The sequence below is a fragment of the Paramisgurnus dabryanus genome, chromosome 15 (genome assembly GCF_030506205.2).
Source record: "Paramisgurnus dabryanus chromosome 15, PD_genome_1.1, whole genome shotgun sequence".
In the NCBI taxonomy this organism is placed as follows: Eukaryota; Metazoa; Chordata; class Actinopteri; order Cypriniformes; family Cobitidae; genus Paramisgurnus; species Paramisgurnus dabryanus.
In genome coordinates, this window is record NC_133351.1 from 6,512,896 (window position 1) to 6,526,294 (window position 13,399).

The window sequence follows — 13,399 nt, forward strand, 5'->3', positions numbered from 1 at the left end:
TGGGTCAGGATGTCTAAAAATGTAACAGAAAGTGATTCTAACACCAACCCCAAGCGACAATGGTAAGAAAATAGGAAAAAACTATGAGAAAACAATACATAAAATGAAACAAAAAAGAAAGTCATGCAACGGACATGAAAACTTTTTTAGAAATTTGTGCGAGTGACACGAAAAAGACATTTGTAAATAAGCTGAATTTCGTGCCATGTACACAAATAAATTAATCAAATATTTTGTGACTATAACACAACTTTCCGTAATTAGTTTGATTCATGGGACATAGTCTTATGTTTTATACAAACTGGATGTGTACTTAGTTTTTTTGTCATAAAATATTGAATTGTTGCACTATATTTGTGTTGTAAAGTAAGGTAAACATGCTTACAACATGAGAAATTAGCGATCAGCCAACAGGCTAATATCCAAAACAGATATTATGTACACAATGCACTATTCACATCTCAAATTAGGTCAAATCTCTCTTCTAATTTTAACAATCCACGTTTTCTGAGGTTCTTTGGAAATTTGTTATACTATATATTTTCTGTGTTTTGATGACTTAATGACCAGCACCCCAGTACAAAACAATAAGTTTAAACCGCATGCTCTGGACGTCCATCCCTCACAGCCTCGGTTTGATGTCAACATGGTAGCGGACTGAATAAGGCGTATGACGTTGCTTTGAATAACTCTTTTTTTTTTATGTGTGTAGTCTCTGTAAACAGCCAAAAATAAATGAATCATGAAATCATAAATGCTCCCTAAATCATTTAGTGCGTTCACATTGGCTGACACATCTTTGGTTGGTGGTTTTCAGAGATGGTTTATAGTTTAAGCAAATCGCCTGAAATCGCTTGCAACACAAAATACCTATAAAACCTATAACTGATAATCACACGATGTCAAAATATGACTGGTAGTAAAAATACGACCAGATAAACCGAGCAACATTTGATGTTTTATTTCTGCACTAGGAGCAACATCAGAGGAGTGCTGCCAATTAAAAATCGAACCCCATCGTAATCCGTGTCTCCGGTTTCTCCGCTGTCACAATGATTTAGTTTGATTGTGTTCTGAAACTCATCGAGCGAAAACAAACAAGCAGCTCATAACAGCAGCAAGCGAGTGTATCATTATCAAATTGATTTAATCACAGTCAGGCCTCTGTGAACGGCCTGCACGCCGAGTTAATTGCCTTTAAGAGTCTGAAATGTTTGACTCTCCTCCGCCGCCTTTCAAACGGCTCCGCTGGCCTTGATTCAGGGACCCGGAGCCCCGTGTATTATCCGTGCTCACACAGGACTCACTAAAGCTCTGTTTTCGGGAACGTGGCAGAGCTGACCTCTCTTTGCTGCCAAGCTCGAGGGGAAGCGAATGGGAGAGCGCTGTAGAGGGGTACGGGCTCCGGCCCTAATTTTCTGGCCAAGAGATTGACCTTCACTTGTCATTTCAGGCACAGCAAAATGGAGTGCTGTTGTTAGAAGCAATGGAAGCCCTCCAACTCCGTACCCGCCGCAAACTGACCGTACCGAGGTCACGGTTTCTCTTCATTAGTGCCGGATCCCAAGGGAGCGTTTGTAAACAGTTTCCGGTCACCGTTGCTGAGAGGAAAAACGCCACCCCGCCCCTGTGCACAGGTTTGAACGTGTGACATCAGACTTGGATGTCAAATATCGCTCTTTGTTACAGCTTTACAAAAGCACCCATTTGCCGCATCAACCGATGTGATTTAACGCTAGTCATTAGCATGCACACGTCAATAAAATATACATGAAATGCCCTCATAGAGCAGCAGCATTGATGTCTAATTAGCGTACTTGGAAAAAAAAACATATTTTAAGTATGCAAAATAAAATTGTACGATCAATGAATGAACTTGTTTCTTTAAATATAGCCAACTCCAATACATTATTTACACAATGCAGGATAAACATGCAAAAATGCACCGCCTCAACCAATTAAAGGCTTTCTCTAAGCGCAATAGTATATGCTCTCCGGTATGTATGGCATATAAATTGCAGGCTTCTAATTAATTTGCCTGCTTTTAAGGGTTTCTGGGGGACTGTTAATTTCTTTGATATTCCAGGCAAAGAACCAAAATGTTGGTGCAGTTTCCGCGAGACTCTTAGACATGCTTGACTAGCGAGTCGTTGCATCACATTCATCTGCCTGGATGAGGGAGACATTAACTGCCTTATGAATATTCATGCTGTCTGCTTAATTAAGTTAATTGTTCTGCAGAAGTGCTCGTACTTCCAAGGACATAACCCCCCCACACACATCTCTCTGTCGTTTTCAAAGCCCCCTTCCTTTCTTGCCCCCCCTCCTTCTGTATATCTGGGCTCTAGCATCATTCTTCACCAGGTTCTGGAGATGTGTAATATATGGAACTGCCGACGATGTTGGCACAGGCTGTTGCTCTGAGCCTTGCGGGAGAGGCAGATGCACGTTCGAAATTTAGTGTTAACGCACCACGGCGGTGATGCAGACACCGCCGAACAACAAAGGAACGAAACGATCAATGCCAAAGAGAGGAAGCGATAAAAGCAGCCATTGTGTTCGGCAAACCTCAGGTGGGCTTAACCATCGATGCGGTGATCTCCGGATCTTTCCTAGAAATGGTAATTTTAGCATTCGGATAATGAGTTTTTAATATCACTCTCATTATTCATTATTATATTTCTTACACTGGCAGTAGACCAATAGTTTCTCAACAGCCACTACCCACTAAGACCATGTAGAAAATACTTTATTAGCGTTCCAATGTACCGTGGGAGAAACACTGCATTATTTGACAGAAAACTTCATGACATTTTTGACAACAACTCAAAAATAAAAAGCTAAACATGTCACACATCTTTGGAAAGCTGAGATTATTGTGATTGATTCGAATGATGTAAACATTTTTAAGATACAATCAACACAGTAGGTACAATTAGTGTCATTTTTAGGCATTTTTCATTTCAGGAATGCTAATGGGTCTTTCACATAGAAAGCGGTGTGCGCTGCGCTGCGCTATGAAACCCATTCATTTCAATGGCTTGCGCCGCGCGAGGGCTGTTTTTTGTTGCGCCGAGCAAAGCGCGAGTGCAGCGGAGCGCAGCTTGCGCTCACGCCGCGGTCAAAGTTCAAAATAGTTTAACTTTTGCGCTCTGTGACGATTACCCGCGCGGCCAATAGAAATGGGACATCCAAACAAGCAAAATGGTCAAAAGCTTATACTCTGTATTCTCAGAGATTTATAATACAAGTTTATGCTCCTACAGAGACATCGGAAGGAAAGCCGTGTCATGGAAACACGTAAGCAATTCAAGTTGGCATGTTAGGTGTGGTTTAAGTCAAGCAGCTTGTTGTAGGTATGCTTAAAGTTACGTGAAATGGAGATGAGCAACATCAGTCTCTGTATTCCTCGTCGACTATTTAACGCAAATATAAACACTGTAGTAATTTATTGAAAACCCCGCCTACTTTGGTCTGGCCATCAGAGCACAAATCGCTTGGCTGCGCCGAACCCAGCGGCGAGCGCAGCGCACACCGCATCCTATGTGAAAGCCGCATAAGGGGTTCAAAGGTATACAAAAGAGGTGCTACAGAAGGTGCTTCTCCTATGCTATCTCACGAGAATTGGTACATATTTTACAAGTTGGCTAATACGTATTCATTCATTCGGCCACATTCGTAAGTGTAGGTACGATTCGTAGTGACCCCTGTGACTTTGGGGTTAGTTTTTTTTTTAATGAGAATCGTACGATTTTGCACGATTAAAGGGACACTAAACATTTTTTGAAAATATGCTAATTTTCCCGCTCCACTAGAGTTAAACATTAGAATTTTACCATTTTGGAATCCATTCAGCCGATCTCCGGGTCTGGGAGTACTACTTTTAGCATAGCTTAGCATAATCCATTGAATTTGATTAGACCATTAGCATTGTGCTAAAAAATAGAGTTTCGATATCTTTCCTATATAAAACTTGACTCTTCTGTAGTTGAATCGTGTACTAAGACAGACAGAAAATTAAAAGTTGTGATTTTCTAGGTAGATATGGCTAGGAACTATACTCTCATTCTGGCGTAATAATCAAGGACTTTGCTGCCGTAACATGACTGCAGGAGCCGCAATGATATCACACAGCAGCTGAAAATAGTCACCTTGGTTACTTTCAATAGCAGGGGACTATTTTCGGGCACTGCTAAAACTGGTATCGCCAGACCCGGAGATCAGCTGAATGGATTCCAAACTGGTAAAAATCAAATGTTTAATTGTAGGGGAGCTGGAAAATGAGCATTTTTCCAAAAAAGTGGAGTGTCCCTTTAACTTTGTATAAATTAATAAGCATTAGCCAACTCATAAAATATGTAAGTTTTCTCGTGAGATCAGGTTGGCTTCTCAGAAATGCCATAGAAGAACCATTTTTGGTTCCCCGAAGAACCGTTCAGGTGTTAAAGGTTCTTAATGGAACTATTCAGCCAAAAATGGTTCCTATATAGCATTGTGAAGTAGTTTTCTCAATGGGCCTGAAAATTACAACCCGAACCGGCCCGTGGCTTTTAAAGCCCGGACCCAATGTAACACGACACATCAACGTGAATTATCTGCCCGACCCGTGGCCCGCCGCTCCCTCCCTTTTTTCTTCTCATACACGTATTATCACGACCAGCAGACGGGAATTCAAATCAACCTTTAATGTTCACGCCTTTTAACAATACAAACAACTGAAACAATAAACTTTAAATATATAAATAGGCTACATAAATATGCTTTAAATAAAAATCACACAATAATAAATAAAAAGAACTCAAACATGTACCCAGTCAGCGGCTACCCCTCCTGTACAGCCTGATCTCATGAATTTCGGTGGGATAGTCACAGAATTTTTTGCTTATTTTTTCGTAGCATTCTCACGGATCTCTGCATTTTTCTGTGGCCCTGCTACGGACTGTCTTTTTCCGTGGCATTCTCACGGATTGGTTACTCAACTGTTTTGTTCTATTTTCTTACCATTTTCGCTTCGGTTTAGGGTTAGATTTACATGAAATGACCCTTACCCAAACCCAACTCTAACCCCAACGCCAAGCGACAATTGTTTAAAGTTTTGAAAATATAAAAGAAGAAATCAGAAAAAATAGTATAAACCAATAGTTAAAGTGACATACTAACGCAAACACCAAATAACAAACCCTAAACCGAAGCGAAAATGGTTTAAAAATAGGAAAAAGCAGTTGAGTAACCAATCCGTGAGAATGCGGAGATGCCAGAGAACGCCACGGAGAAATTAGAAAACAATTCAGTGACTATCCCACGGAACTTTGTGAGATCAGGTTGTCCTGTAATAGCGACAGTGAATTCACTTGCGGCAAGTTTACTTTTCTCCAACTCCATCATGTTCTCCAGGCTACAGGTGTGCACGCAGCGCCGTCAGGTCTGCCCCCGCCCCTCTCCGTGATGCATGTTGCACGCAGCAGCCAGACTTCCTTTACGGTGAACAGCGGATGATTAACATTTTTTTCACTAAGCGTAAAAGATTATAGGCCCGAGGTCCGACCCGAGTCATTTGCTTTTATTTTTGACCCGAATCCGCGGGTCCTGTCCCGACCCAACTGACCCGTTGAGAACTCTATTGTGAAGCACCTAAATTTTTACAAGTGTGTATGCACCAATTAACTCTTTCACCGCCAGCAAAGTTGCCAGCCAGCGCCAGCGTTTTTCATGATTTTCACCAAAGTTTAATGCCTTCCAGAAAATGTTCTTCTTTAAATATATAAACATACAATATACCAAATTAAAGAACAGACCCTCTGCTTTCAAACAAAAAAACCCGTTTCATCCTACCTTTAGTGGTTCTTTTGCAATCAGCTTTTGAATATGGGTAGGTTTTTGCAAAAACACCACTATATAAAAGCAGAGATAATTCAATTTTTATGACGGATTTTTCATAGAGATCCCATTCAGAGCGATCTTTAAAACAGACACGGACATGCAGCAGCTTGCCATAGAGCAATACTTCCGGTTTTAAAAAGTTGCGGAAGGGCGCCACCTGGTGGATAATAGCGGTATTGCGGAAAGACGGAAAATCTCGTCATTGGCGGGGAAGCGTTTTCTCTTAATTGACGAGATATCTCGTCAATGGCGGGGAAAGAGTTAAAGGATTATAGGCATGCTCTCAATCACAAGGCTGTTGCCAAATACATGTATTTTGCTAGACATGGGCATCCCATAATGCCCTGTGAGACAATGAGAGAAATGTTGCATGCTTTATTAACTGCTATTATGCTTCATTAATAACCATACGTTTACATTTACATTTCGGCATTCAGTAGATGCTTTTATCCAAAGCCACTTACAAAAGTAAGGCTTTCAAATATTAATACAAATACTAACACACATAATTCACATTTGGGTGTGTCGTTTTTTGCTATTGGCTAAACAATGCGCCTACTTCGTCAAAATCGTCACTAATAAAATCAGCTAGACAATAGACAGCAAGGCAGCTCACTAAGTTTTGGTACAGAGCCACCATGAGGCGAGATATCTCAGTACGTCAGACAGAGCTGATGCTCAGAGTCTGGCTTTTTTGTTAAAATCATCACAACATATGGAAACTCCCAGAGAGGCCAGGAAGCTCCGTGGATGCGCGTGGATACGAGGGAGGGCTACATAACCAGTGACCTGGTAGGTGGGAAGAAGCATGCATACTTGTGGCCAAATTTTGTTTGAGCGCGAGAGCGTGCGTCCAGCACCGTAGGTCTGGCCGCATCCTCGAAGAGGGAGGAACTGTCTGATCCAACACCCTGGTCCTGTTCTCATTTACAGACATTTGCTTTCGTACCCTGTTGATCTGAGCAATCGCAGCGGCCAGATAACAACATGAAAGGAAATGCCTACTCACCCGACAAGGACAAACCTCTCTGTGCTGTTTGTCTCTGGTAGTAATCAGTACAAATATACACACACCTGTTCTTCCATTGCAAGCTGCCAGGAAGGTAAACCATCTTAATTGGCACAAGGCGATTTTAACTTAAATTAATGCTCTTTAACAAAGTCCTCATCCTGTAATGATTAACTCAACCTTATGCATTAGACAGCCTGAGCTCTGTTGTTTTTAAAGCATCCAAATTTAGACACTGTATGTTCTAAATAGCAAGATTTTCATGTCCTAGAAATAGGCTTTCTCTTTTCATGTAACGATAAATATGACATGGTGTATAGGCCTAAATCAAAATTTTCATGAGACTTACTCTAAAATTTTCCATAAGCCATTTTAAACATTTCAAGTGTGACCTAATTTTCTGTTTAGTATACTACATTCAGTCAATACATTCAGATAGAGTATATTAAATAGTATACAGTATGGTACCATTTAGGTATAGATGTATATCTTTGAGTTGCCAATATGTGCCTTTGAGGTACCAATATGCACCCTTTACATACAAAGGTGTACTTTTTAAAAGAACTACCGCCCCACTGACACACTTCTTTACTTTTTTCTGATAGAGTCGAATAAATACAAATACATCAATTTAATTCATGGCTTAATATAGATCTGAAAGCAAAACACGAGTAAAGATTGCGCTCTTCAAAGAAAACCATCTATAATTAGAACGAATTAGGGCATAGATTTTTTAGGGGAGCTGTGATTGGTCAAATAAAAATAAAAAAGGAACGGGCTCCTCTTCTCCAATCGCTACAGTGCAAAAATGGATTTCTTACTTTGTTTTTATGTCTAGTTTTCAGTACAAACATCAAAAAATTCTTGAATCAAGATTTATTTTCTTGATGAGCAAAATGACCTAAGAAAATAAGTCTAGTTTTTTTGACAAAAAAAAATATATATGTATATATATACAATTTAAGTGAATTTGTAAACAAGCAAAGAAATCTGCCAATGGGGTTAGGAAATTTTTCTTGAAATTTTCTTGAATTAAGTGTTCAAGAAAAAAAGTTTAAGAAAAAAGTTTATCTTACCCCACACTGGAAAAAATGACTTTCTTAGTATTTTTGTCATGTTTTCAGTACAAATATATTTACATTCTTAAATCAAGATGTTTTTTTTATGAGCAAAATGACCTTATCTTTACTTAAATAAGTCTAGTCTATCAAATTTAATTCAATTCAATTAAATTAAATTAAATTTTATTTATATAGCGCTTTTCACAATTTGGTAATTGTATCAAAGCAGCTTTACATAATAGATGCAGTGAAAAGCACAGAAGATCGACAGATAGCACAACGTAATACACGATAGCACAAGCAGCTAAATTTGCTGCGGCTATAAATCAACATTATAAGCAAACGTATTACTAATGTAACGTACAGAAGTTAAGCCCAAAAAGGCTGCCTCCCCGGAGAAAAAAACCCCGGATTTTAAGCCGGGGAAGTAAAAAAAGTCCTAGGAGGAAAAAACCCTTGGGAGATATATATATATATATATATATATACACATTGAAACGGAAGTAGATTAAGCGGAGATTAAGCGGGTTCTGCCGGTGGTCATTGGTCAGGCATCAGCTGGACCGGCTAACTATTGCTGGTTAAGTGTATTACATATAGTTGATGATTTTAGAAAATTTTTGTGGGCCCAGGGCGAGTATATGTATGGGGCCCCCCATATGAGAAATTTAAGTGAATTTGTGGATAAAACAAGCAAAATAAATACATAAATAAAAATCTGCCAGTGGGGTAAGCGTTTTTGTCTCAAATTTTTCGTGAATTAAGGGTTTAAGAAAAAAGTTCAAGATTTTTTGCTTACCCCATTGGCAGATTTTTTTGCTTGTTTAATCCACAAATTCACTTATATTTTATATTTTTTGTCTTAAAACTAGACTTATTTTCTTAGGTTATTTTGCTCATCAAGAAAATGCATCTTGACATGAGAATTTTTAAATATTTGTGCTTAAAACAAGACAAAAATACTAACTAAGAAAGTAATTTTTGCAGTGCATTCACTGCAAAAAAATTATTTTCAAGAAAAAAAATTATTAGTATTTTTGTCTTGTTTTCAGTAAAAATATCAAAAAATTCTTAAATGAAGATGCTTTTTCTTGATGAGCAAAACAATCCAAGAAAATAAGTCTAGTTTTTACACCAAAAATATCAAATTTAAGTGATTTTGTGCATAAAACAAGCAAAAAAATCTGCCAATGGGGTAAGCAAAATTCACTTAAATTTGATATTTTTGGTCTAAAAACTAGACTTATTTTCTTAGGTTATTTTGCTCATCAAGAAAATGCATCTTGACATGAGAATTTTTAAATATTTGTGCTTAAAACAAGACAAAAATACTAACTAAGAAAGTAATTTTTGCAGTGCATTCACTGCAAAAAAAGTATTTTCAAGAATTTTTTTTTTAGTATTTTTGTCTTGTTTTCAGTAAAAATATCTAAAAAAATTTTAAATTAAGATGCTTTTTCTTGATGAGCAAAACAACCCAAGAAAATAATTCTAGTTTTTAGACCAAAAATATCAAATTTAAGTGATTTTGTGCATAAAACAAGCAAAAAAATCTTAAACATTTTTCTTAAACACTAAAATCAAGAAAAAATCTGAAAGAATTTTTAGATATTTTTACTGAAAACAAGGCAAATATACTAAGATTTTATTTTCTTGAAAATAATTTTTTTTGTGTTTGTGTCTAAAAACTAGAGTTATTTTCTTTGTTCATTTTGCTCATCAAGAAAATTCATCTTAATTTAAGAATTTTTAGATATTTTTACTTAAAACAAGTTAAGAATACCAAGTAAGAAAGTCATTAAGCAGGTGCTCAATTGAATTGATACTGTATGCAAGGGAGATGACTTTTTTCTGTTTCTCTAGCCATTCTTATGAGAATCTCATCACTCACAGTGTGTAAACAGTGTCTGTGAGGGGATACACACACATAGCAAACATCATTAGACCATATGCCACTGCGTTCAGATTGGTATGATAACAACCGAGTGTGTCTAACGCCACAAATCTTTATCACGAAATCACCTGCATGGATAACAAAAACCTGCTTACTTATGTACACTCCTAAAAATAAAGGTGCTTCATGATGTCATAGAAGAATCATTTCTGGATGAATGGTTACATTAAGAACCTTTGACATCTAAATGGGTCTTCGAGGAACCAAAAATGGTTCTTCTATGCCACCACTTTTAAAGGGATAGTTCACCCCAAAATAAAAACGTGCTGTTTATTTACTCACCCTCAGGCCAGCTGAAATGTTGGTTACATTTTATCTTCAGTAAACCAATATATAGCAATGCTGACATTGTGGGCACACACATCGAACTTCTAGGTTTCATCTAGCTTGTTACTTTAAGAAGCGTGCCATGCAATATCCACTTCTTGCTGCTTGTATTTTTTTTACTAAATACTACAATATATACGGAAGCGTTTGATATTTTGAGCTTTCAGTCCTGATGTGTTTTTATTTTACAGCAACTGTTTGAAAGTTTGTGTCACTTTCAACCGGTCTGTATGCTCCTGCTAGACTTGGGGCACAACTGAAAAGTAGGGTTGACAAAATATATATCTTTTATCTTGGTACTGATGAAATTTCAGTGAAACCTAGAAAGGAGAAGGTATTTAAATGAATTGCGAAAATTGCGTCAAACTGACATCTTATCCAAAATGGTACCTGACAGCTCAAATTATACCTGTATTATTATAAATACTTACCGTTGTGGTACTGATTTTAGTTTTTAACCAAACTTTACAGCTTTATGGTTGTTAAAATTCATTACATTTTTCCTCCATAGGTTCTACGGATGTGGTGGCGTGCTCAGTGTATGGAATAAGACATGTCGTGACTGCAGCCATGCACATTATTATGGGTACGTATTTTATTTATTTCACACACTCAAACGCCTTCATGCGTCTAGCAGTCTCTTTTAACAGTAAAGGCCTTGAGGAGCCACGGGAGCAAAAATATACATGATATTAATATGTAAATGGGATTTGTATTTACTTTGTAATTCCACTGAGTTATGTGTGCAGGGGCAATAGTCTCATTTTCACCCTCTGGAAGTCTCTCTGTCTGTCATGCATCCCTTTAGCAAATCGAGCTGTGGCTTTCTGTAATCTGCTGTTTAATTAGAGTGCACAGTCTGTTGTTTAGGGGGCTATGAGAAGACAAACCCCCCCAAGTGGGCTCTGCCTCTCCAGCTTTGGAGATCACGGTTAACAGGTCCCATGAAACAAAAAAACAGTCCCAGGAGAGGTGGCGATACGTCTGTCGTCAATCACTCGTACGGTGACGGCGCCCGTGAACGCTGGGCTTCTTTGACGTGGCCGTGGGCTGTCATTGGAAGTGTTACTTTTGGTTGGCAGCATTCACTTTGGCTGAAGTGCTGTACGTTTCTATCTGCCATTGGGCTGTCGGTGTGCGAGGCGGTTTTTGAAGTTAGCACCAATATGTCTGGGCCATTGTGTCGACTGTGCAAGCTCTCCTGGGCTTAGCTTAACAGACAAGCGGATTTGGCTTGTGTCAGGGGATTACACACACGCTAAGCTTGCATCTCCAAATAAAAAAGACTACATACTGTACACAATTTTGCTTTATAGCCGAATTGCGCTTATGATGAAGCGTACAATAGAATGATCTCATCAGTTTGGTGTTAATGAGGTTCTTTGTTAAGTGATGCATTGTTTCATCGTTCTGTTTGGATTACTGACCAGAGTTCATTGATGGATTAAAGGAATACTTCACTTTAATAAAATTCTGCTTGTACAGTATACCAAAGATATTGGATATAACAAGATTAAAGTCGCAATGAAAGGAAGTAGCGATTGCCTTATTTTCCCCGTGGTGACGTATATCCGAATGAAAGCTTTTGAGATGAAATAAGGAAGGGCTGGATTTGAATTTGTCCATCGAGATCTGATTGGATTGTTTGAAGTTGGGTCGTGTTGCTAATTGCTAATCGCTGCGATCTTGTCCCGGACCCCGCCCACCTGCCATACTTATGACCGGAAGTGAAGAGAGATCGTTTTGAGGAGGAGAGGAGATTTGCATTTTTTATTAAAGATTATGAGCACACACAAATTTTTTTTAAATAATGAAGCTCACAAATAAGTCAATTGTTAATAATACCACAATATAAAAAAATTTATATATAGTTTTTCATTTCAATTTCATTGCGACTTTAAACACTGTTTTACTATGAATAGGGGAGAATACAATGCTTAATATGGGCCGAAAGTCCCACCTTTCACTTAAATGAACCAATCAATAATCCATTCATAGTAGATAAAACCTCTTGGGAAAAATTGAGCTTGCAATAGGCTTTATGCCCAGCTGCACTACTTCCTGAGCTTCAGCCAGCTCCTTGTTTCCTGTCTGCCATTATTGGCCAAACTGATTAATCCAGGTGTGCCTGACCTCAGTAGTCACAAACAAACTGATTAATCCAGGTAGGCATGGGCCGGTTACCGGTTTCAAGGTATACCGAGGTTTAAAACAGTCAAGGTTTCAAAACCACTAAAATATTCTGTGATACCGTCTCCAAGGTATGAGCTGTGCTTATACAAAATTCATTAAATCATGAAGTCATGTGATTGATTTGATGTTTACATTTAATATACATTACGAAAATATTATATATGTGTTGAAAGCATATTATAATTTAAAGACTTTATTGTACCTGGCATTTGAAAATAACACATTTTAGTGTTGCAATGGCAATACCGCAACACCGTGAAACCGTGGTACTTTTGCTTAAGGTTATCATACTGCCAGAATCTTATACCGGCCCATGCCTAAATCCAGGTGTGCCTGACCTCAGTAGTCACAACAACAATAATCAGACACACCTGGAATAATCAGTTTGTCCAATAATGGCAGACAGGAAACAAGGAGCTGGCTGAATTTCAGGAAGTAGTGCAGCTGGGCATAAAGCCTATTCTTTTAAATGCAAATGAGCGGATGTCTGCACTAAATGGCAGGGCCGTGGTTGGATAGTGCAAATTAAGGGGCGGTATTATCCCCTTCTGACATCACAAGGGGAGCCAAAATTCAATGACCTATTTTTTTACATGCTTGCAGAGAATGGTTTACCAAATCTAAGTTACTGGGTTGATCTTTACACATCTAGGTTGATAGAAGCACTGGGGACCCAATTATAGCACTTAAACATAGAAATAGTCAGATTTTAATGATATGTCCCCTTTAATATTTTTTTGCATTGCAAAAATATTTTTCAAGAAAAAAATTCTATTTTTGTCTTGTTTTCAGTAAAAATATCAAAAAATTCTTAAATTAAGTTTTTTTTTCTTGATGAGCAAAACGTCCCAAGAAAATAAGTCTAGATTTTAAAGTAGACCAAGTGCTTTTTTCTTGAATTTAGTGTTTAAGAAAAATGTTCAAGATTTTTGGCTTACCCCATTGGCAGATTTTTTTGCTTGTTTTATGCACAAA

At 38.0% G+C, this 13,399-nt stretch overlaps 1 protein-coding gene across 2 annotated transcripts in view; it reads left to right on the forward strand.

Moving 5' to 3' along the window:
- Positions 1-13,399, forward strand: part of cerkl (CERK like autophagy regulator) — a 90,134-nt gene that overhangs the window by 59,552 nt on the left and 17,183 nt on the right. For both annotated transcript variants that reach the window (XM_065252226.2, XM_065252228.2), the window contains exon 6: positions 10,743-10,817. In XM_065252226.2, the coding sequence (XP_065108298.1) occupies positions 10,743-10,817 (75 nt within the window). The remainder of the gene's footprint in view (positions 1-10,742; positions 10,818-13,399) is intronic.